At 40.7% G+C, this 24,430-nt stretch overlaps 1 protein-coding gene across 1 annotated transcript in view; it reads left to right on the forward strand.

Annotated features, from left to right (window-relative positions):
* GlnRS (Glutaminyl-tRNA synthetase) overlaps nt 1-24,430 on the forward strand; it is a 281,063-nt gene that overhangs the window by 125,630 nt on the left and 131,003 nt on the right. The window contains exon 6 of the mRNA XM_068381662.1: nt 8,432-8,618. Within this exon, the coding sequence (XP_068237763.1) occupies nt 8,432-8,618 (187 nt within the window). The remainder of the gene's footprint in view (nt 1-8,431; nt 8,619-24,430) is intronic.

Below are 24,430 nucleotides of genomic sequence, written 5' to 3' on the forward strand. Positions count from 1 at the left end.
AAGAGCCTTTGGGAACTGGAGACCTTACTGCTAGTCCATCAGGAGGAGAGCCACAGGAGTCGGAGCATGCCTTTTGGCAAGGTTTGACTCTGATGAGGAACCTTAACGGATTTTCGGATCCGGAGATTCCTCTTGGAGAGGGCAAGGACACGGTTCTGGACCGAGGCTTTGGTACCCAAAAGCCCCCTGAAATCAGCGCGGCTTTGCCCTGGTCCCAGGGGGTCAAGAGTGCCAGAGATAAGGTCGAGAGCCAGCTCTCCAAGCTAGCCTCCTCCAGCCGTTCCAGCGCCGAAAACAAACTCTTCCCACCTCCTCGTGTCCACCGGAGGAGGTACTTCGAAATCATCGAGGAGTCCTGTTTAGCTCTTCCCCTCCACCAATCGGTGGAAGAGCTCTCCAGGGGAGTCCCTCTCGAGAGACTCTCCAACCGGCCAGTGTCGTTCTCGGCCTCGGAGATTCTCTGCCAGGAGAAGGTAGCGAAGTGTGCCATGCAGGCCACTTCGTGGCTGGATATCTGGCTAGGATCTCTTGGCATCTTGATACGATCCAAAGACTTGTCTAAGGAGAGTACCAGGAAGGGCTTGGAGACCTTCCTTCTTTCAGGCACTCGTACCATCGAGTTTCTGGCCCACCAATTCTCGAACTTGTGGGCTAACACTATCCTGAAACGCCGTGATACGGTGTCTGAAAGATTCAACTCGAAGGTCCCCAACACCGAGGTCAGTAAGCTCAGACATTCCTTATCTATGAATTTGTCATTTTGTGGGGTTAATGTGCTGTGTGGTAGGTAATAACTTTACTGATAAAGGCTAGAACAGGGAATCCAATACGACATAAATACCAAAGAAATATTCTCTCTCCTGCTCGGGGCTAGTGTATCAATGTACAGTACAAACAATGAATGGACTCAGTGTGTAAAAGAGAGATGCTCGAGTTCAGGTGCTCTTGAATTCAAACACAGCTCTTCCAATGCTGAAAGCCATCTGCTATGGATAGTGTCATTAGTATGTCATAGCCATATATACAAAAGAACCAATGCAACAGCTGGAGACAACTCTACCTGTGCATCAACTTGTGACCTATTAACTTATCGTCGTAAAGTCAACATGTTGGTTAAGGGAGAAATCTTGAAGTACGATTAAGATATGCAATGGTAATCACGTTAAGGTTATCACTATTTTTATTTTGAATAGCAATGTTAATTGGATTTTGGTTCTACATGCCAACGACTGAGTAATCCAATGTTTTTATTTTGGAATCGTATGGTGTTCTGTTTGTCCGGGATTCTTGAAACATGGACGGAATTTAGCCGTAATTTTGAGAACATAATTACTTCCATAGTATCATAACTTGGTGCCAATTTGATGAATGTTGGTGATTAGAATATTCGGTGTAATTAGTTTTAACTCGGTTATCATGTTTAGCATGAGAGTGTATATTATAGAGTGAGTGTTATGAAAAAGAATTATATTTTAGTATAGCACTTGTGGTGGAACTATAATTTTTGGTAGACTAGAATAGCCTAATGCTGGTTTCTACTAGCAGAAAATACAAATGGTAAGCAATTGTCAGTAGTAACTGTTTTATTTTAGTATCCGGCAATTCTCTGACCTAATTGTCATGCTTAACAATTGCCCGGGGGGAGGGGTGGTTTGAATTGTTAGTTATGTAGGCTATATAGCATCATTGGCTTATAAAGCAATTTTATAACCTGGGAAGTCTTACTGAAGAAAATGAATATTAATTTTAAAAAAGTGAATAACCTATCAGTTTGCATTACCCAGTGTTTTACATACTGGAATATGTATGTGGATATAGAAATATGTATATGGGGTTTATTGCACTCCTCTCCCACAAGGTCAAGAGTGAGGGGGAGGACCTGACAGCTCTCCCCCTCAATTGGGAGGTTTGTCCTCATCCTTCCATATTCATCTAATATGGGTATTGGACAGAAGGGAGGAGGTAAGATTGAACCATAGAGAAAGTCGAGTATTTCCCTTAAGATATACAGTGGAACCTCTACATATGATTGTCTTTACATGCGAATGTTCCAACACCCGAAGTAAAATTTGATCAAATTTTCGTCTCGACACCCGAAGTCTTGCTCCAACATCCGACGTAGATCATATGCGTAGAATTTTCTCTAAGCGTCGATTGTAGTTTCTTGTTTACGCTGGAAGACGGCAGCACGTTGGAGGGACGTCAATCGAGCGTCGCCTTGATCAGTCCTCTCATCTCATGCGCATCGTGTGGTTGTTCTCTATTCGCTCCGTTATTAACAGTGCTTTTTATCTTCCCTTTAAACGTTTTGATTTTTGGTTTTACGTATAATCATGGGTTCTAAAAAGCCTAGTTTCGATTCAGGAAGTAGTAGTGGTGAGAAAAGGAAGAAGTCAATGCTTTCATTAGAACTAAAGCAAGAAATAATAGAAAAACATGAGCGAGGTGTGCATGTGAGCGATCTGGCTAAACAATATGGCCGGAATATGTCTACGATCTCAACGATCATCAAACAGAAGGTAGCCATTAAAGCAGTCAAACCATCGAAGGGGATCACCATTATTTCTAAACATCGTAACCCTACCCTGGAAGAGATGGAATGCCTTTTGTTGATATGGATAAAGGACAGAGATTGTTGGCGATACGATCACTGAAACGATCATTTGTGAGAAGGCCAGCACTATCTATTGTGACTCGAAGGCGGCGGGCTCTGGGGGTGACGCAGGGGAGAGTTCAACTGATCCTACAACGGAGGAATTCAAGGCATTTCGAGGTTGGTTCGAGAAATTTAAGAAACGGACCAAGATTCATTCAGTTGTTCGGCACAGAGAGGCTTCAAGCTCGGACACCAAGGCTGCTAATGATTTCGTTATAAAGTTTGAAAAGATCGTGGAGGAGGAAGGCTACGTAGAGCAGCAAGTTTTCAACTGTGATGAAACCGGTCTGTTTTGGAAAAAGATGCCTAGTCAAACATACATTACTGCCAAAGAGAAGAAAATGCCTGGACATAAGCCTATGAAGGATCGGTTGACTCTTGCCCTTTGTGCCAACGCCAGCGGGACTGCAAAATAAAGCCATTATTGGTTTACCTTTCCAAAAACCTTAGGGCATTTAAAGCACATAGAATTAATAAAGACATGCTGGATGTTTTGTGGGGGCTAATTCTAAGGCTTGGGTCACTAGGCATATCTTTGTTGAATGGATAAACCTAGTTTTCGGCCCTGCTGTCAAGAAGTATCTTCAGGAGAGAAATTTGCCTTTGAAGTGCTTGCTTTGTTTGGATAATGCACCCACTCACCCCCCAGGACTCGAAGATGATATCATCGACCAGTACAAATTCATCAGTGTTATATCTTCCACTGAACACCACCCCTATCCTCCAGCCCAAGGAGCAGCAAGTCTTCTCTAATTTCAAGAAGCTCTACACCAAGCACTTATTTAAGCAGTGCCTTAATGTCACGCAAAGCACCAACTTAACTTTGCGTGAATTTTGGAGGAGCCATTTCAATATCGTGCACTGCTTAAAGATCATAGATCAGGCTTGGGAGGGAGTAACTCGTCGGACACTGAATTCAGCTTGGAAGAAGCTTTGGCCTGATGCTGTTGCTCCCAGAGATTTTGAAGGTTTTGGCCCCGAGCCTGAACCTGTTCTTGCCGTCGAGGAAGACGTAGAAGAGATTGTATCCCTTGGCAAATCCATGGGTCTGGAGATAGATGAAGATGACATCACCGAACTCGTCGATGAGCATCATGAAGAGCTCACCACCGAGGAACTCATGGAGCTGCAAGCCATGCAGCATGATGAGTTCTAAGCACAGTTGAGTGAGTCGGAGGAGATCGAGGAGGTAGGTCACATCTAAGTTCGGCTGAAATAAAACAGATGTTGACATATCAACACGTGGTTGATTTCATCGATAAGCATCACCCACAGAAACTTCAGGTTTGCCGTGTAGTTTCGCAGTTCGATGATGTTTGTTTAACTCATTTTAGAAAAAATCTCAAAAGCTGTACCAAGCAACTTTCTCTCGATAGTTTCTTTAAAAAATCTACGAAGCGGTCTAGTGATCGTGCTGAAGAGAAAGAAAGTGAAGTAAAGAAAAGTAAGACCGAATCGAGTGAAAGTGATGCAAATTAAAAAGAAAAAAGAAAAAAAATTTAAAATATAAAAGTGAAAAAAAAAAAATAGCTAAGTTAGGTTAAAGTTCACGTAGTGAAAGTTAGAGTAAGTTACGGTACGTTATCGCAGTCGCTGTCTCTACCTCCTCGCTGATCTTCCGTCTCCTATGTAACAATTCCTACACCTGCGGTGGCCTGTCTCTAAGGTAAAGTGTCAATAAAAACCACTTTTGTATTTATTATTTCTTTTTTCTTTTTTAGATTTTTCTGTATTATGCAATTGTATTAATGTTATGTGTAATTATGTGTAGGAATTTATTAAGGAGTTATCATGGGTTTTTGGGCTGAGGAACGAATTATACAAATTACAATGCATTCTTATTTGAATATTTGCTCCAACATACGATCGTTTTAACATCCGAAGCAGTTCCCGGAACAAATTAAGACCGTATGTAGAGGTGTTACTGTATTACTGTATCTTCCTATTTGAAAACAAGCTTGGTAGACTCACATTGTGTTATTTTTTTCATGTCTATTGGCTTGGTAAACCAAAGGTCAACTGCATTGCAGTGAGTAATAAGAGTAAGCCCTTGCCCATCTCACTGAAGACTAATATAGTAAAGGGAAGGGTCTTGTAATCTCTTTATGAGCCTATCTTTCCAAGTATGTTGCCATGGTAATTTGGGAAGGGAGGGAGAAATACTTCACCTATTTGAGTGATATAGGAATAACTGATGTTTTCAATTTAAAAGAGAATTGTTTACAGATTAATGAAAGTAAAGTCAAATGTGTACAGGTTGGATATAATAACCTGACAAACCTGTCATTGTTCTTATTGCTTGCAGTGGATCCATTCTGCTTGGAATCAGGGTCTGCTTGTGGAAGGCCAGAGACTAAGAGATCTTTTTGCTTTCAATTTGGGTGAATGGAGTGGAAAAGATGGTTGGGTTAGCTGTAGCCTGGTGATTAGGCTGTGACTGGGCCTTTGGGTTACCAGCTTCCAAGGAAGGCTACAAGGGGTACTCTTTTCCATTCTTGTGGATTCAGCTGTGGCTGAACCTTTGGGTTACCAGCTTCCAAAGATGGCTCCAGTAGCTCTCTTCCTTCCTGTCCTATGGATTCAGCCGTGGCATGGCCTTCTTAGGAAGGGTCCAGTGTGAGGGCTTCCTTCTGTTCTAAGTATTGAAGGCTCGAATTTGGGGGAAAGCACCGGATTGGCTTCTGCCATGGATGTAGGGGAGAGGGATTTAGAAGGAAACCCTTAACGATCCTGTGATGGATGAGGCTTTTGGCCCGAATTGAATATTCTTCGACGTAAGTATACAGACTTGCCATTCGTTGACATCGAATTTGAGAACCTTTTGGTATTTCCAGTATCACAGTGGAGCTTTAATGATCCATCTTTTAGGCATGTCTCCAACTAACACCAAAGGAGGTTGTTCTGATGCTGTATAAGTCTTCTAGGAATAACTTAGTAGATGCTGGTTTATTTCTTTGAAACCATTGGTTGCCAGATGGTTTTTGGGTTGGAAGGACAGTGCCAAGCCTAAATGTCACATTTTGTCCAAAATGGTGAAATTGGTATCCGAGTCAATTAAGGTGGTGCTGATGGAGATTTTACCTGTTCCAAGAGTGTAGCTCCTTTCTGGGTTTATAAACATAAGAGTTTGAGGGATTCACAGAACTAATAGGGCTCCATCAAGTCTTTCTTCTTAAAGATGAAATGTTCATGGTAGTCCAATATAAGGATCAGATATTGAAGCTACTTTAAAGTCTTTAGGTCCAATACACATACGAGGTGTAAGACTTTGCAGTGGAGCCTTCATATCTTCCACAAATATCTTATTGATTTTTTAAATTGGGGAACTACCCCTGTCCTTGCATCAAGATTTTGTAACAATGTAAAATACATTGAAGCTCTTATCCTCCAATTCTTCAACAAAGAAACTTTTCAACCACAGGAATATATTTATTAAACAATTGTGAACCACCATTCTCAATGAAAGCAAATATTCTATTACAATCTACAAACATCAGAGGGAACCTTATTCAACCATTTCTCTCCTCCACCTTGCACATGAGGAAAACAAATATGAGCTCTCATCTTTTTTCAGTTGTCAAAGAACTATAGCTGTACACTGAATCACCATAAACAACATGCCTTGGAACATTCCCAAAGGAAACAACCTCATTATGCCATATATACTGATGGCTCTAACTTCAATGGGTGCTGGCTGTGCTACAGTATCCTTAGACATAATTGGCTCTCATTACCCAGTGAAACATCAGTATTTACATCTGAACTATCGACAATTATATTAGCAATTGACATTGTTAAAACAACTGAAGATAGGTTGAGCCATAAGTTTGTCATTTATACTGATTCATGGTGTGCCATAGAAGCTCTAAAGGGTTACACTCATAAGAACCAACTGGTATTGAAAAAGAAAGAGCTTCTTAAATAATTCTATTCCCAAGGGGTGAATATTGAAATGTGTTGGATTCCTGCTCATGTTGAGGTGTTTGGTAATGGAAAAGCATATGTTGCAGCTAAAACATCAGTAGATTTACCAAAACAAGTCATTAAACTACCTCTGAAAGATTATATAACCCTCTTGAAGCATTTCATATCAGGAAAACAGCAAAGTCAGGGGAGTAATGAATCTGGCAGTAATAAGTTAAAACAAATAAAGCCAGTTGCATCCATATGGAAATCTTCATAACAAAAAGAAAAACTCTAATGATTTTAACAAGGTTGTGTATAGGTAATTCCAAATTGATGTGTTTTTTATATGCACACCTGAAAAAGTCCCCAGGTGTAGTGAATGTGACACTGTTTTAACTACACAACATATTCTTAGCAATTGGGATGTTTTTAAGGCAGAAATATTTGTTTTGGTAAGAAAAGTTTTTTTTATCGGACTATGAGAATTTCTGTTTTTAAGATTTTAGATTTTTGAAGAAAAATATGTTTTATAGATAAGTTTTGAAAGTCTATTTAACAAATTTTTATCCGAATTTTTTTTTAATATTTTATATTTAAATACTATATTCTTACTTTATTCATTTATTATCTTACGTGTAAATTATATTTTTTCTTCCCAAATTAAATCAAGGCACTTCTCATTGGGATGGTTAACGTCCTCCCTTTTTGTTAATATAGTCTTCAATGGGTGCTAGTTGTGCTGCTGCATCTTCAGTCAAAGCAAGTCTTTACTCATTATGTAGTGGAGCATCAGTATGTACTTGGGAACTTTCAGCCATTTTGTTAGCAATTAACATTGTTGAAATAATTGAGGATTAGGTGAATTTTGAATTTTTTATATATTCTGATTCAAGAAGTTCCATAGAAGCCATGAAAGGTTACCCACATATGAACTAACTGGTCTTACAAATTAAAGTGCTCCTTAACAAAATCTGTTCACAAATAGTAATTATTGAAATATGCTGGATTCCAGACCATGTTGTAGTTGATATTGAAAAATCAGAAGCACCTGTTAAATCAGCAACAAACTTATCATAACTTGCCTCTAAACACTTTGTTATGGTTTATAAAACCACAATAAACCATTTTGAAGTGGAAAAAAATGACAAACTAAGTGGAATAATGAATTGGAAAATAATGAATTGAAACAAATAAAACCAATTGCTTCCTAATGGGAATCATCAGACCTTAAAGAGAAAAAACGTTCCGCAGATTGCATGGTGGTCATACAAGATTGACCCATTGGTTGTAATGTGCACGCATCTTGAGATAGTTCCCAAGTGCAGTGAGTGTGACATGATCTTAACCATAATAAATTTTTTTGCAAATGCAGTCCTTACAAGACAAAGAATTTTATTTTTCGGTCAAAAAACTGACATTTTATCGGATTTCAAATTTCTATGTTAAGATTTTACCATTTTTATGGAACACTGATTTAATAAATAGAATATAAATTTCTATTTACTTTATTGCAGTTTTTATGTCCTAGTTACTAAATGGACTTAGATTTATAACTATGCAGTGTTTTATCATCTATTTCCTCCCAAATTTATTTGGGCCAGCTCTGTAAAATGCTGACATCAACTCAAAAGGATGGATAATATTCCCATTTTGATAATAATAATTTGTCCATTTGTTTCAGCAAGTAGTAGGAGTAGTATTACTGAGAAGAGCTAGTAACTTCAGTACTGTAGTAAATGAACATGTCAGTGACTTCTTTTTGTCATTATTTTATTACTCTTAATTGGGTCATCCTAATTTATGTCTATAAATAATAGTTTTGTAAGGTGTATCATTTTTTATTTACTTGATGATAAATATTTTTTTAAGGTTCGCACAAGATTCCCTCCTGAGCCAAATGGTATTTTGCACATTGGTCATGCAAAGGCCATTAACATCAATTTTGGTTATGCTGCGGCTAATGGCGGTGTCTGTTTCTTGAGATATGATGATACGAATCCTGAGAAAGAAGAAGAGAAGTTCTTTAAGGGAATCAAAGAAATGGTGGAGTGGTTAGGTATGTTAAATCTTTTATTTGTATTATCTTATACGTACTGTGTATAGTTGAAATAATTGCTGGAATGTTGTAAAGTACTTGAAAAATATTCTTTGGTTTACCATGCTTCAAGGATTTTTTAATTAATTTTGAGAGTACAGTAAGTATAATGGGCTTGTACAAAATACATCTCCCTGACTGTGTTAGTTTATATTTTTGCTTATAGCAAACAGTTACCTGATAGGTAATAGGATTATTATATCAGAAAACTCTTTGGAATAACTCTATCAACTTTAAAGTACGTACAGTAATCCATGGGCTATCGCAGGTATTACGTCCTCCCCCGATAGCTTAACAATCGCAAAGCAAATTTAGAAATCTACTGTGTATTTATTTTCATTATTTTTATTATTTTCCAAATTTTTATTACCTTTATACATTTAAGCTGTTTTATGCTCTCCCAACACTTATAAATTTGTTATACACTTAAACATTTTTTAAGCTAAAACTCACTTTTACTGTAGATACATCCTTGCATATATGTAAAGGGAAAAATTAAAATCAGAACACTCACCATCGAAGATGCATAAATTCCCTTCTTATGATATCAGTTTTGGAGGTTAATATGTCGTGTGATCTCCAAAGACTTTCCTGTGAAATGCTGGAACAAGAAATCTAATATGATTAATACCAAGGCAATATTGTCTCCCCTGCTCTAATGCCAGTGTATCAATGTACAAAGCAGAGACTCAATATGTAGAAGAAAACCTTCGAGTTCAGACACTTTTCAACTCAGCATAGTACTTCCAGTGCTGAAAACTGTCGGTGATGTCATACTACGCCATCAGCGCATAAACAAAAGAACCAATGCTACAGCTGGAGACAATTTTACTTTCGCATCAACTTGCACCCATTTGTCATCTAAATTTTCGTTGTCAAATTGTCAGCTTTGGGTTTGGCTTTGTCTTCGTGAAGTGAGGAATATTGAAATAAAGTATCATTAAGAAAGTACAGTAACAGGAATCACTATTTTTTTTTATAAGGATTTTGCATGAATTGGGTTTAAATTTTGGTCAAGTGCACTGAAAATTGAGTAATTGTGTTTTGATTTCTGATTCGCACAGCATTATTAGCCGTTTTTTCCCAGCTTCCTGAAGTATGGCCTGGTTTTAGTTGTTTACCGTTACCAGTGTTAGAATTTTATATCATTTCTAATTGAATAATAAATTTAGATTCATTATCGTATTATTTTATCTTATATAGCATATAGCATAGTAACTGGAGAGAGGGGAGGGGGTTACGATTTAACCATACATGGCTAGCAAGCTCTCTACCTCCAGTTACTTCAAGCCACTAGTTCAACAGTAGTTAAGGGGATGGCTTACTTAGAATGACCCCTTTCCCTTGCCACCCCTGGGCTGTTGACTATCGATAGTGAAGGGAAGGGGTAAGTTCTCTGGGTTTGCTGAATAATTTCAGTTTAGTAATCCACCAAAACTTTAACTGGGCTTTACAAGGCACTAGAAGAGTTGGAAGACCCAGCCTACATGACTGAGGACTGTGAAGAGTGAAGTAGGAGGTGATGAATGGAGAAGCATCGATGCTAACTCTACATCGAAAAATATTATATTCCTATTTGAATACTTGCGAGACTCACATTATTAATTTGTTAATTTTTCCACACTTATCGGCATGCTGAACAATACGGTTTACTTCGATATAGTTGGAGAATAAGAGTACTATGACCCTCGCCTTTCTCACTGGAAAGGGACTATATATGATAGTTAGGGGGAAATGTCTAGTCATTTTGTGAGCTTATCTCTTGAAGATATGTGACCATGGTAATTAAGGAAGGGAGAAGAGACATACTAGCCCTCTTATGGGTTATCTAGAAATAAAAATAAAAATTTCAAATAAAATGTTTTCTAAAAAATTAATGAAAGCAAAGTCAAGTCTTTTATTTGTTACAGTGGATCCATTCCGCTCCGAGGTAGGATTCACTTGTGAAAGGCTTGAGAGGCAAGGCTATCTTGTTCCTTTTAATTTGGATGAAAGGATTTGCTAAGAGGGCTGGGTTTTCTGAGTGTTTACCCAGCAAGGACCTCAAGAATCTCATCTGCCCTGCAATTCCAGATGTACAATAGTAGTTAGTGGTTTTGGGAATGGGGTCATGGTGGACCAAACCCTTTTTCTAGGTAATGGTTTTAGTTTGGACAGCGACCTAGACCCTGAAGAAGAAATACCCCTACTGGGTTCCACGGAGGGAGCTTTACTCTTTCCTGGGAGGTATCCCTCAGGAGCTCCCATCATGTCTACATTGCTATCTAGGTCTGCACAAAGTTACCGGTCCGGCTGGATTTGGTATGCCTGTGTCTCCCATAAATGACAGGAATTCAATCCTTTCTCTTTCTCTATGGTCAGTTCACTCAAGGTGCTACTCTGCCAGTGTGATTGTGTCCTCTATCTGCTTTCTTTCCATCCAAGCTTGTGGATCCAGCTGTGGTTGTGCCTTTGGGTTTTTTCTGGGAAGGTTCCAGTGGGGACACTTTCTTCCAATTCAAGTACAGGTACTCCCTATTAACAACTGGGGTAGAGGGTAACAACCCCATCGGTAAGCCTGTTCGTTGTTAAACAAGTTACCCTTATAGTCGAGATCTTAAACATAAAATTTCTTAATTGCATAATGTCAGCAATCACTAGTCGGCTATACCTGGATAAAAACCTGATCTGTTTTAAAGCATTTCATATATACTTATATGCTTCCATGAAAAGGGCTAATTAACTTATGTTTCCATGAAAAAGGGGTAATTAGATATATGAAATAGTTATTAGTGTATGTTTTGCAATAAATCCATTTTTAAAAGGAGAGGAAATGCTGAAAATTCACAGCATTTTCTTCAATCAGCTGACTTGCTAGTTTTGGCATACAATATATGAGTACCAAAGATAGACAGACAATATTGTATATAGTACTCTACAAAACAGTAGTATCATCATCATATCATAACTTTATTTTCTTGTTTAAATAAAATTGATATGACCTTTTCTTTCTTTCACTATTTAGTACAATGGAGAAGTGTTTTTCCTCCAGTTGCACTACACTAAACTACCGCCCCATCTCTGAGTCGTCATACTATTAAACCCGAGAACGTTCTGCAAAACCCCTACACAAGAACACTGCTAACCTAAACTTCCCCCACTAGCGTACAAGCCGCGTCTTTACCTAACGCATGCATCATCAAATTTTTATCCACTACCACTAATAAGAATATGCACACCAAAAGAACAAACCTATAGTAACTACATGACAGTAACATAGGTATTTTTTATCAATTTACCTCTCTCTCTCTCTCTCTCTCTCTCTCTCTCTCTCTCTCTCTCTCTCTCTCTCTCTCTCTCTCTCTCTCTCTCTCTCTCTCTCTCTCTCTCTCTCTCTCAGCAAAAGAAACAATCATTATAAAGTGGCAAATAATAATGTTACATGAATTACAATTTTTACTCTTCTTTAAGTCCATTTTCTATTGTTGGTTAAGGCTTAAAACGCGGCAATTGCTTTCATCAGCTGACCATTATTTTTAAGACTACGTTATCATGACTTTTTATAAGTTATTGTGCTTAATTAAAGGATTTTTAACTTTTATTTTTAATTTCAGCTGCATTTTAACAATCCAAAGTGATGACTTTTTTCTTACTTTTTGTTATTAGTTTTTACGTGGACACCACTCAGCGTAGAAGAGTAAGAGGAGACTCTGGATGGACTGAAGTCTTTAAGAAATCCTAAATCCTTTAAGAAATCCTAAATCCTTGTAACTCTCTCTCTCTCTCTCTCTCTCTCTCTCTCTCTCTCTCTCTCTCTCTCTCTCTCTCTCTCTCTCTCTCTCTCTCAATGGATACATATTGTTCATTGTTGTGATAACATTTGACTGCTAGGTCAAGTTATTTTAATTGAATCGTAGTGTATTATTTGGTGTGAGTTGTAGCCCGTTGTTCTGTCTACTGTGTGAATTCGTAACTGTTGGTTGTTTCTTTGTCTCCTCATTTCTAATATAAAGGTTGTTGCAGAGTTTATAGTACTTATTCATATCACTAATGGTGATATGGATGCTTATTCTGCACATACAGTTTTTTAAAACTCATGTTATTGTAAGAGATAATTAGGTATCCATAAAAGATAAATTACTTTATAAGCAACTCTATGCTCTTTATTGTTCTGTATACTGTAATATGGGGTTTATTGGAATGTAGTTCTGTATATCTAATATTTATCTTTGATACTGAAATTAAAATGGAAACTCAAATTTGGTTTACAAACCATTAATTCATTTGTATAACTCTTAAGATTACACATGATACAGATCCTAGAAAATACAATCAGCAAAAAATTATATCTACTTCCTCTTCCTTGTCATAGAGGCCATCATAACTTTGAATCGCCTTTAACCATGTACATTGCTAATAAAGGAGTATCTGTATTGTGAGTTTGGTGGTGTAGGGGAGGCGGCTGAGATGACTTCATCCGTGGTTACAGAGGAGGGGAACATAGGAAACCATTGGCGATATTGTAATGGATGCGCCTTTTGGTTGGAGTCGAATATTTTTCAACATAAGAATACGGTCTTGCCATTTGATGATACAGAATTGAATTTGAGAAGTTATTTTTGCATTTCCTGAATCACAATGGGGGCTCAAAGGTCCGTCTCTCAAGGCATGTCCTTTGCTATCCTCAAAAGAAGTTGTACTGAGACCGTATAAGTCTGCTTTGAATACTCCAGTAGAGGTAGTTTCACATGGAGGTTTCCTTTGAGACTATAGTAGACTCGATACTTCTTTGGTTGAAATGACAATGCCAGAAAAAAAAAAAAAAAAAATCCCTTGTCCCAATGGGGAGAATGTCATCTGATTCAATTTTACATTGCTCAAAGAATGTACCCCTTTTTGGGGTTATATTCAAAACGATTTGAGGGATTCTCTTAACAAAGGTTTTCATGAAGTCTTTTTTCCTTAGAAACTGTCATGCACTCCTCACAATGATAATTTAAATCACACTGCCATCCCTGTGGAGTAATTACTAACAAATCCAAAGGAGGACAACTTAAAGCACAATAAAAGTTATCACAATCAGGAGGAGGTGTATGTGAAGTTGAACCAATTTTGACAGAGAGACTGAAATAACAAGAGGCCATGTTGCTTTGCTTCCTGCTATTAACTGCTAGAGTGTCTCATTACTTTACTAGACATGTGTATATTGAAAGGAAAGGAATGGAAGATGAAATATCCTTGGAAGGAAAAAGGATTAATGAGGTAGCATCATTTCAGTATTTAGGAACTATGATTTCCCTTACAGGGTCTCTAGAATTAGACTTTAGTGAAAGATTGAAAAAAGCAAATCAGATAATGGCTAGGTTAAGTAGAATTAGGAAATCAAATCGCTTGAAATTACATATAAAAATCAGAGTATATATCAGTTTAGTAAGATCGGTGTTACTATATAGACATGAGTCATTGTATGACAATGAAACAATCTCCAATAGATTTAGTAGATTTGAGAACAAAGCCCTCAGAAGGATATTGAGAGTTAAATGGCAGGACAGGATTAGAAATAAGATTATAAGAGAGATTACTCGAGTGCCATATGTTGATGAGATCATGATGAGGGGTATATGGAGAGGGTTTGGGCATGCTCTTCGCACTCTCCAAGAGAGATTAGTTCACCAAACGTTCAGCTGGACTCCACAAGGCACTAGAAGAATTTGAATTAAAAGCTCAAGATAGAAACGACTGGCGAAATCTAACCAAGGAACAATGTGTCAATTGGCGTAGGAGATGATGAATAATTTTACTAGTAAATGTCAATAAACCAAGCTTGTGGAGGAGAAACAATATGAACATCAGGGTAGGTTCATAGAAATAATTTCGCTTTGATATATTGATTCCTTGCAAGATTTTTTAAAGAATCATATTCTCCACAAAAAGCTGTACAAGGGATACACCTAAGTTTTTATTAAAAGTTGATTTTGGGGAGAGTTGATGAAGGATCATCAATCTAATGATGAAAGAGAATGATTTTGTATAATCAATCAAGCAAAAGTTTATATACAGGTACCCTTAAACTTTGGTCATCCTCTTATATTGCAATTTTTTTCAATGAAAACTTTGAAAGAGCAAAACAGATTTATAATTTTTTTTTTTATATTGTATACTCTTAATAGTGATAGAGTCAGATTAGCTCATGAAAACTAAGTAAACTGAAAAAGAAACAGACTTTTAAAAGTTTTTGGTTATTAAGATGCACCCTAAGATTACTAAAAATATATAAGTACGTATCAAATAACATGATGATGCAGAATATAAAATGACAGGATTATTTTACATTATGACCTTTTTTGCACACACTAACTTCTGAAAATAAAAGTAGCAACTTTCACCAGGTGATTGTAATGATTTTGACCAGAAGTTTTGAATACATGAAAATCAATATATTAATTTTTGGATTACTTTATAAAAGTTTGATTTCATTTGCAAAGATGAAGGTGTATTTATAAAAGATGTTATTTACAGTGCTATATGATGTAGGCTAACTGTAATGCTCATGCCTGGACTTGATTGTTTTTACTTGAGAACAAATTAATTTACAAACAAGCCATGGAAATGAAATTTGTTTGCTAGTTTAGGTAAATGTTTACAGTTTTCTTCATATTTAAGGTTTTTAAACATTAGACTTAGCCGGTGGATATATATATAGCTAACGTCTCTGTTGTCACGGCAGAAAATTCAAAACTCGCGGGCAATCGGAGATTGGGAAGCTAGGTTTACTACTAGTGCCACCACAAGTCCATTCCACAAGTCCTCAGTTCTTCTCTGCCGCTGTGGCGACAACATTGGAACTTTCATGTTCGCGCATAACCTCCTGTTTTCTACAGCTTTGGTGAAGTACTTGTTTTTTGGTTGATGGCTTTCGCTTGGTTGGATTTTCTTACGACTTTTCTTGAAATTCTTTTTGATTTGACTATTTTTGACCCTTGCTTGTTTGAAATCTCTCTGGATATTCCAAAATGGCCGACCCTTCCCCTGTGTATAGGAAATGTGTGAAAGGCTGTAAGACCCGCCTTCCTAAGGCCTCTATTGATCCCCACTCTATTTGTAACAAATGTAGAGGTAAAATATGTCAGTTAGGGGATCGATGTGATGAGTGTGTTATTTTATCTGATACCGTGTGGCTTGAATATGAGAAGTACACTCGTAAGTTAGAGAGAGATAGGGTTAGAAGAAGCTCTTCTCACTCTAAGAGAATTTTCCTCTACCCATGTCCCTGTACCTATTCCTTCCCCTGTAGTGATAGTCCATGAACCCCGTACTAACACTAACGAGCCTTCACTGATGGACATGATGAAGGCGATTCATGCCCTTGGTGCCAAGGTCGAGTCGCATGCTACGGACAGGAACCAGATAATGTCTGACGTTAAATTGTTGAAAAGTGCCAGTGTTAGTGATAAAAGTGCGAAGAATGTGTTCAGTGTTGCAGAGGGTATGTCTGTTCGTACTTGTCGTTCACCCAGTCCTAGACCACTTTCAAGCTCCCCAACCCCTGGGAGAAGGAATGTCAAACGACGAAAGGGAACGATAGGTTTTAATCCACGAACAGACATCCCCTCACGAGTTGCGGTTGACATTGCACGTAACGAACGCCCTTATCATGGGAGATGTGAGGCTAAGTTCTCCTCGTCCTCTGATGATGTTAACATCAGTAGAAAAAACTGGCGTCAGGATTCCAGACCTCTCAAGAGGAAATTGATCCCTTCAGATCAAAGTCAACGTCCTTGCTGCAGTCATTGAAGCAGTCCAGAACGTCTGCCTTCATCGGCTGAAGGTGCACCTGCCAAACGTCCCCTTATAACGTCTGGTATGGTTGCTCCGGAGACCCCTTTGCAGGGTCAGGGTTCTGTGGTTTCGTCTGGACGTTCCAGACGTGATGTGAATGTTGTTGCTCCCGTTGTCATCAATGACGTTGCGGAACGGACGTTACTGAAGTCACGCCCTGACACACTTCTCACTGACCATAATTTTAGCATGCTGCTGGACATGCAGATGAAACTTTCCTCATTCATGCAGTCTTACCGTCCAGCCCATGAACGACAGGAACCCTCGCTTGCGGAGCGTCACGGTTCTAATAAGCGTGACTCTTCTCACCATGCTTCCAAGCGTGAAGTTTCACGTCACGCTGACGTGACCCCCAGTATTCAGCATGCTGTTAACGTGATGTCGAGCGTCAGGTTCGACGTGATGTTGAACGTCAGTCGATGGAGTCCCGACGTAACGTTGATCTTCCTTCTCTTCCTGCTACCCATCGGCAGGCTGATGCAGGCTGTCAAGCTGTTCCACACAGTTCCCGTCACCTTGTTGTTTCTCCACCTCGCAAACACGTCGAGCTTCCGGATGAAGTTTTTTCTGAGGAGGAAGTGGATGATCCCCTTTCCACAGCTGTACCTTTGGATACCTTGTCAGAGGAAGAGAAACCTAGATCCACGCAATCATTGGATTTTAAAAATATTATGACTGTTTTTAAGGAAGTTTTTCCATCACATTTTGTACCTGTTGCACCACGCTCTCCTCCTTCAGAGTTCACCTTGGGAACGACTACACAAGCTCCCCTGTTTACTAAATTGGTACTCTCTCGGTCGTTTAAGTGAGCTTCGCGTTAGCTGGGAGACTGGTTGCAGTCCAAAAGGAGTCTTGGCAAGTCAGCCTTTGCCTTCCCTCCAGCTAAGCTAGCTTCTCGTTCGAGCGTCTGGTATGAGACAGGAGAAGTTCTCGTCTTGGGGAGTACCTGCCTCTGCCCAGGGGGACTTCTCAAGCCTGGTAGACTCTCCTCGTCGTCTGGCCATGAGACGCTCGAAAATTTTATGGACAACTTCGGAACTCGACCATCTGCTCAAGGGCGTCTTCCGTGCCTTTGAAGTGTTCAACTTTCTAGACTGGGCATTGGGAGCCTTGAGTAAGAAAGTGTCTGTTTTTAATAATAATGAGTCTGTGGTTCAGATTATGTCCTGCATGGACAAAGCCGTAAGAGATGGATCAAATGAGCTGGCTGCTCTTTTTACGGCGGGTGTTCTCAAGAAGAGAGAAACGTTGTGCTCCTTCCTGGCTACGGGAGTTACTCCTTGTCAGAAGTCAGAGCTTCTGTTTGCACCGCTTTCTCGTTTGCTTATTCCCCAAGAGCTTGTGAGGGAAATAGCTTCATCGTTAGCCTTGCTGGTATCTAAAACGGCTCGCAAGGTGCTGCCTTAGTCGTTTTCAGGCAGCAGACCGAAGGTGGAAACCCCTGCATCTAGGTTCATTCCTCCCTTTTGTGGTAGAGCCTCCAACAGAGGCAACTCTCGCTCTGATGGAAGACGAGGTAAGAGGAGGGGAGCTAGATCAAGTCGTGGCAGTGTGTGACTGCCGTCAACTTCAGGCAGCAGTAGGGGCCAGATTGAAGATCTTCTGGCAGACTTGGGAGAGAAGAGGAGCAGATCAGTGGTCTGTCCTCTTGTTGAAGGAGGGGTACAAAATACCTTTTGTAAAAAAACCCCCTCTAGTCCAAGAGCCGATGGATCTCTCTCCCAGATACCGGGAGGACGCAACAAGACAGGCTTTGCGCCTGCCGGTGTCCCTTTTGTTAAAAAAGGGAGCTGTGGAGAAGGTGCTAAACCACTAGTCTCCAGGCTTTTACAACCGCCTCTTCCTAGTTCCAAAGAACTCAGGGGGTTGGAGACCAGTGCTGGATGTGAGCGCGCTCAACGCGTTCATTCTGAAATCGAAGTTCACAATGGAGACTTCCAAGTCTCGGCTAGCAGCAGTAAGGGAAGGCAACTGAATGGTCTCTCTACACCTCCAAGACGCATACTTCCATATCCCGATTCATCCGACCTTCCAACACTATCTAAGGTTCGTATACGGAAGGAAGTCTTCCAATTTCAAACTCTGTGCTTCGGTCTCAGCACCGCTCCTCTTGTGTTTACGAAGCTCATGCGGAACGTGGCGAGCTTCCTGCATTCGACAGGTATCAGAGCCTCCCTATACCTAGACGACTGGTTACTCAGGGCGTCGTCCTTTGATCGCTGTCTTAAGGATCTCAGTTTGACTTTGGCCCTAACGAAGGAGTTGGGTCTCCTAGTCAACGAGGAGAAGTCTCAACTGACCCCATCTCAAACAATTCTCTATTTGGGGATGGAGATACGGAGTCTAGTTTTCGGGCTTTTCCATCGCCCACAAGACTAGAACAAGCTCTCATAAAGATTCGTCTTTACCGAAGGAAGAGCATTTGTTCTGTAAGGAAGTGGATGAGTCTGCTGGGAACACTCTCGTCACTGGAGCAGTTTGTTTCCCTAGGGAGACTCAATCTTTGCCCTCTCCAGTTTCACCTCAACCAGCATTGGGACAAGGAGAAGGGCTTAGAAGCAGTGAACATTCCGCTTCCAGAGACGGTCAAGAGTTGCCTGAAATGGTGGGACGACAATCTCAGACATCAGAAGGGCCTCTCTCTAGCACACAAGAACCCAGACCTTGTGTTGTGCTCAGACGCCTTGGACTCTGGGTGAGGAGCAACACTAGGCAAACTAGAATGCTCGGGCCTATGGACCAAAGAACAGGAGAGTCTGCACGTTAACCAGAAGGAGCTTCTGGCAGTTCTATTGGCCCTTCAAAGTTTCAAAAGACTAATCCGAAACAAGGTAGTGCAAGTAAATGCAGACAACGCCACAGCATTAGCCTACATCTCCAAACAAGGCGAGACCCACTCGCAGTCCCTTTACTTCACTGCAAGGGAGCTTCTGGTTTGGACGAAGGAGAGAAATATCACCTTACTAACAAGATTCATACAGGGAGAAAGGAACGTGATGGCAGACTGCCTCAGCAGAAGAGGCCTAGTCATTCCCACAGAATGGACTCTGCATCAGGAGGTTTGCGAGAAACTATGGCGGATATGGGGACGTCCGTCCATAGACCTATTCGCAACCTCAAGAACGAAGAGGCTTCCATCATACTGCTCTCCAGTTCCAGATCTAGAGGCGGTCTACATCGACGCATTCTTGCTGGACTGGTCTCACCTGGAAGTGTATGCGTTTCCCCCCTTCAAAATCCTTTACAAAGTCCTACAAAAGTTCGCCTCACGAAGGGACCAAGTTGACATTGGTTGCTCCCCTCTGGCCATCAAGAGAATGGTTCACCGAGGTACATCAATGGATGGTGGACATACCAAGAAGCCTGCCAATGCGGTTAGATCTGGTCCAGCAACCGCACATGAAAAGTTTCCGTCAAAACCTCCACGCTCTTCGTCTAACTGCCTTCAGACTATTGAGAGACACTCTAGAGCTCAAGGCTTTTCGAAGGAGGCAGCTAGAGCGATTGACAGAGCAAGGAGATCCTCTACCATCAGGATCTACCAGTCCAAATGGGAGGTGTTTTGAGATTGGTGCAAAGTCACCTCAATTTCCTTGTCCTATACCTCTATAGCACAAATCGCTGACTTCCTGCTACACCTTAGGAGTGAACGTTACCTTTCCTCCTCTACCATTAAAGGTTACAGGAGCATGTTGGCTGCGGTTTTCAGGCACAGGAACCTAGACCTCTATAACAATAAAGACCTTCAAGACCTTCTCAAGTCCTTTGAGACTTCCAAGGAGCATCAGATAGTGACACCAGCTTGGAATCTGGATGTTGTCCTGAAATTTCTTATGTCTGAGAAATTTGAATATTTACACTTAGCCTCTTTTAAAAATCTCACCTTAAAGAAACTTTTTCTAGTGAGTCTAGCGACTGCAAAGAGAGTTAGTGAGGTTCATGCCTTCAGTAAGAACGTCGGCTTCTGTACTGGAAAGGCAGTATGCTCCTTGCAACTTGGTTTCTTGGCCAAGAATGAGCATCCTTCCCATCCATGGCTGAAATCTTTTGAGATTCCCAATCTGTCAGATGTGGTTGGTGACAAGATAGAGAAGGTCCTGTGCCCTGTGAGTGTTACATTAGTTACCCCTATAAAGTGCGCCTCACACGTTTTCTGTAATGTTTGTTATCAAGTGCACCTCACGCACGTTTTCTGTAATGTTTGTTTTGGTAAGCGTCACTGTATGTGGCAGAAGTTAGCCTGGCAGCTTTGTATCCTTTCTAATAATAAAACGTATTTTACAGTGACTCTCAAGTGTCTGTATGATACCTAATTGATACCACGGATCAACATGGTAGCAGAGCGTGTGATGAACTAATTTAAGTGAATGATCAGGTAATAGTAATGAAAAAAGTTTGCCGTTAATTGGCGTCATTTCCCAGCAGCGCTGGTTTGTTTCCATTTGAAATCCTGTTTGGACTTATAATTCTGTGTGAATGACGCGAGATTTAATCAACATGTCTTCGAAATTATGTGATCCGCCTAAATATTCAAGTGATAAAAGTTAGGATATATGGTGGCAGGAACTTGCAGCATGGGAAATAATAAGCAATGTGGCAAAAAAGGACAGAGCCATCGCAGTGGCGCTCTCGTTGCCCGATGAAAGGGAGATTCGGTACAAAATCTTTAATGAAATAAGAATTAATGAATTAGATACGCAAGATGGCATGGACAAATTGTATGAGTATTTGGATAAGTGGTGTAAAAAGGATGAACTATCATATGCTTACGAAGGCTGGAGAAAATTTATTAAGTATGAGAAAAATAAAGAAGATTCTATGGAAAAATATATAGATGAATTTGATAAAAGAGCAAAAGTATTGAATAAATTCAAGATTGAGATCCCCAAGTGTATTTTAGCTTTCATTTTACTAGGCAATGCAGCATTGGATACACAACAATAATAGATAGTGTTAACGGCAGTGTCATTTGATAAGCCAGAAGAAATGTACGATAATATGAAAATGGCTATAATAAAAATTTTTTAAACATAAATCTTACCCGCTGGTTATATAAGAATGGCTAGCGTTCCCAACGCCTTGGCAGAACTATTTAAAAACTCGTGGCTAACGCAGGTATGTCAGGTGTACACTAGCACCCTGGTGGACTACAGGTAGAACTACTCCCACTTCCTCAGATTTTTCCTGCCGGTCATATTGGTCAGAACGTTGAAAATTCACTTTGGTGTTTTCCTTTTCAAATATTCTTGAAATCTTTATTATTGTGAGGTTATTTAGTTATTTTGACCTGTGTTATTGTTTAATTTTCTCTTGTCACTTTTCAAAATGGCCGGTAAAGGTTGTCAGACTCGACTTCCTAAAGGTTCTGTTGATCCGCACACAATTTGTGTTAAATGTAGATGGAAATCGTGTGCTCATGGGGATCGGTGTGAAGAATGTTCTTCGTTAATGGAAAGTCAGTGGGTAGCTTACGAGCGTTATACTCAGAAATTAGAGAAAGATAGAATTAGGAAAGAAAGGATTAGACGTAGTTCGTCCCGTGTTGTGGATTTATCTAGGTCTGATGTAATTAATCCTATGTCTTCCCCCGCAGTGGTAGATCAAGAGCCGAAAGAACCTACGATGAGGGATATGTTATCCGCAATTCAAGCTTTCAGTGTGAGGGTTGAATCTTTAGCAGCAGACAAAAAACAAATGATGTCAGAAATTAATTTACTTAAAAGTGGTCGGACTAGTGATCGAACAAGTGTTAAAAGTCCTACGAATGTGTTTAGTGTAGTGGAGGGCGCACCTGTGCGATCCTGTCGTTCGCCTAGCCTAAGACCTCTGTTAAGCTCCCGGAAGGGGAGAAGTTATGTCGAAGGGCGAAAGTGAACGAGAGGCTTCATCAGTCGCGTAGACGTTTCCTCGAGTGATCCTGATGGCGTAGATCAGGGCGCTCACCCTCACCATAGAAAAAGTGAGGTTAGTGCTTTGTCTCCCTCTTCAGATGAGGAGTCACGTGATGATAGGTGGCGTAAAGAATCTAGACCGATTAAGAGGAAAGTTCAGTCAGTGGAACAGCCGCACGTTTCCTCCTCGCAACAGCCGGGTTTTAGTCATTGGGAAACACCTGAACGTTTTCGGTCCCTTGACGAGTTTTCTCCTGCGAAGCGCTCGAATGTTGGTTCCGATGGGGATAGAGTAATGGATTCGGATGCGGAGTTAATTTCTGGTTCTGGTGTGGCTATTCATGCTCCACCTCTTCCTTCGGACTGGGATTCTTCTCCCGAAAGGGGTAAAGGATTGGAGAGCGATGAAGAGGACGAATTCGCTATAAAAAAGCCTGTACAATTATCTCCTCAAAACGATCCAAAGTGGAATATGTTGTTGAACATGAAACAATAGCTCTCGTCGATGATGCAGTCTTATTGACCGGTTGTTGGCAGTGAGGCTGGGCGCCAGCCTTCGGTGGTAGACCCGTTGTCGCACAGGCGGCCTGTTGTCTCTGGGACTGACGTGATATCGCACAGGCGGTCTCCCAGTTTCACTGTTCAGCGGAATGTTGGAGTAGAATTGTCTCGGCAGAGCTGTTTCACAACAAATATCAAAGGAGCATTCAGCCGATATTCAGTCTAAGCGTGGTAATGTTCGCCAAATGGCGGAGCGAGCCGCGAAGCGGCAGGATGGAAGCAGGTGCGGGGCGCAGGCAGAGCCTGAGCGGCAACGTGACGAGCCTCAGGAGTTAATTGTTGAAGGCGCTGAATGTCGCCAGCAGCGCCAGACAGGCGCTAAGCGCCAGCGTGACGACCCACACCAGTCGAGCCATGAATGGGTAGAGCGCCAGGGCTCCTCGGAGCGGCAGCGCGAACATCGCGTGAACGCGGCGCGCCACGAGGCGGCAGAGTGGCGCCAGCCAGACTCATCCCATTATAGAATTAATCGTGACAGCAAACGCAAGTTGAATGACTGTCAATTGGAAACGGATATGGAACAACGCAAGCGCGCCCATGTCGACACTGTTGCACCTGCACAGGAGGTTCAACGTTTGGGTCAAAACGCAGCCCCAATCTCTGGATTAGAAGATCAGGATGACGTTCTCTCTCATGAGGAACACTTGGAGGATATCTCGGAAGAAGAGGAGGAGAAACCACCTCAACATGCGGTGGATTTCAAAAAGTTAATGCTAGTCTTCTCGGAATTATTTCCAGACAATTTTGCACCAGTTACTCCGCGATCTCCGCCTTCTGAGTTTATCTTGGGCAAGACAGTGAAGACTTCTTTTTATACAAGAATGGTGCTTTCCCACTCTTCTAAGAGAGCATTGAAATTAATGGGAGCATGGATGGATACAAGAAAAGCTATGGGCAAGACATGCTTCGCTTTTCCACCAGCTAAGTTAGCCTCTAAATCGAACGTTTGGTATGAGACGGGAGAGGTCTTAGGTTTGGGAGCTCCGGCGTCTGCGCAGGGAGACTTCTCAAACCTGGTGGATTCTTCCCGTCGCATGGCCATGAGAAAGACATAAGTGTGGTGGTCAATGTCGGAGTTTGACCACCTCTTAAAAGGATTGTTTAGAGCATTTGAGGTATTTAATTTACTGGACTGGTCACTGGGAGCCTTGAGCAGAAAAGTGGCCGAGATGAAGGACACGGACACAAGTAGTCTTATTCAACTTATGTCTTGTATGGACAGAGCAGTCAGGGATGGTTCTAATGAGCTGGCCGCTTTGTTTATTGCAGGAGTTATAAAGAAAAGAGCTACTTTATGTTCTTTCCTCTCTGCGGGTGTCACTCCATGTCAGAGATCGGAGTTGCTTTTTGCGCCCATGTCTTCGGCTCTATTTCCGCAGGATTTAGTTAAGGAAGTGGCTGCAAATCTGACTCAGAAGGCTACTCAGGATTTGGTTACTAAAACAGCCAGTAAGGTTTTACCTACGTCGTTCTCTTCTCGTAGAACTAAGGAAGGGGGGTCAT

The sequence above is a fragment of the Palaemon carinicauda genome, chromosome 10 (genome assembly GCF_036898095.1).
Source record: "Palaemon carinicauda isolate YSFRI2023 chromosome 10, ASM3689809v2, whole genome shotgun sequence".
NCBI lineage: Eukaryota > Metazoa > Arthropoda > Malacostraca > Decapoda > Palaemonidae > Palaemon > Palaemon carinicauda.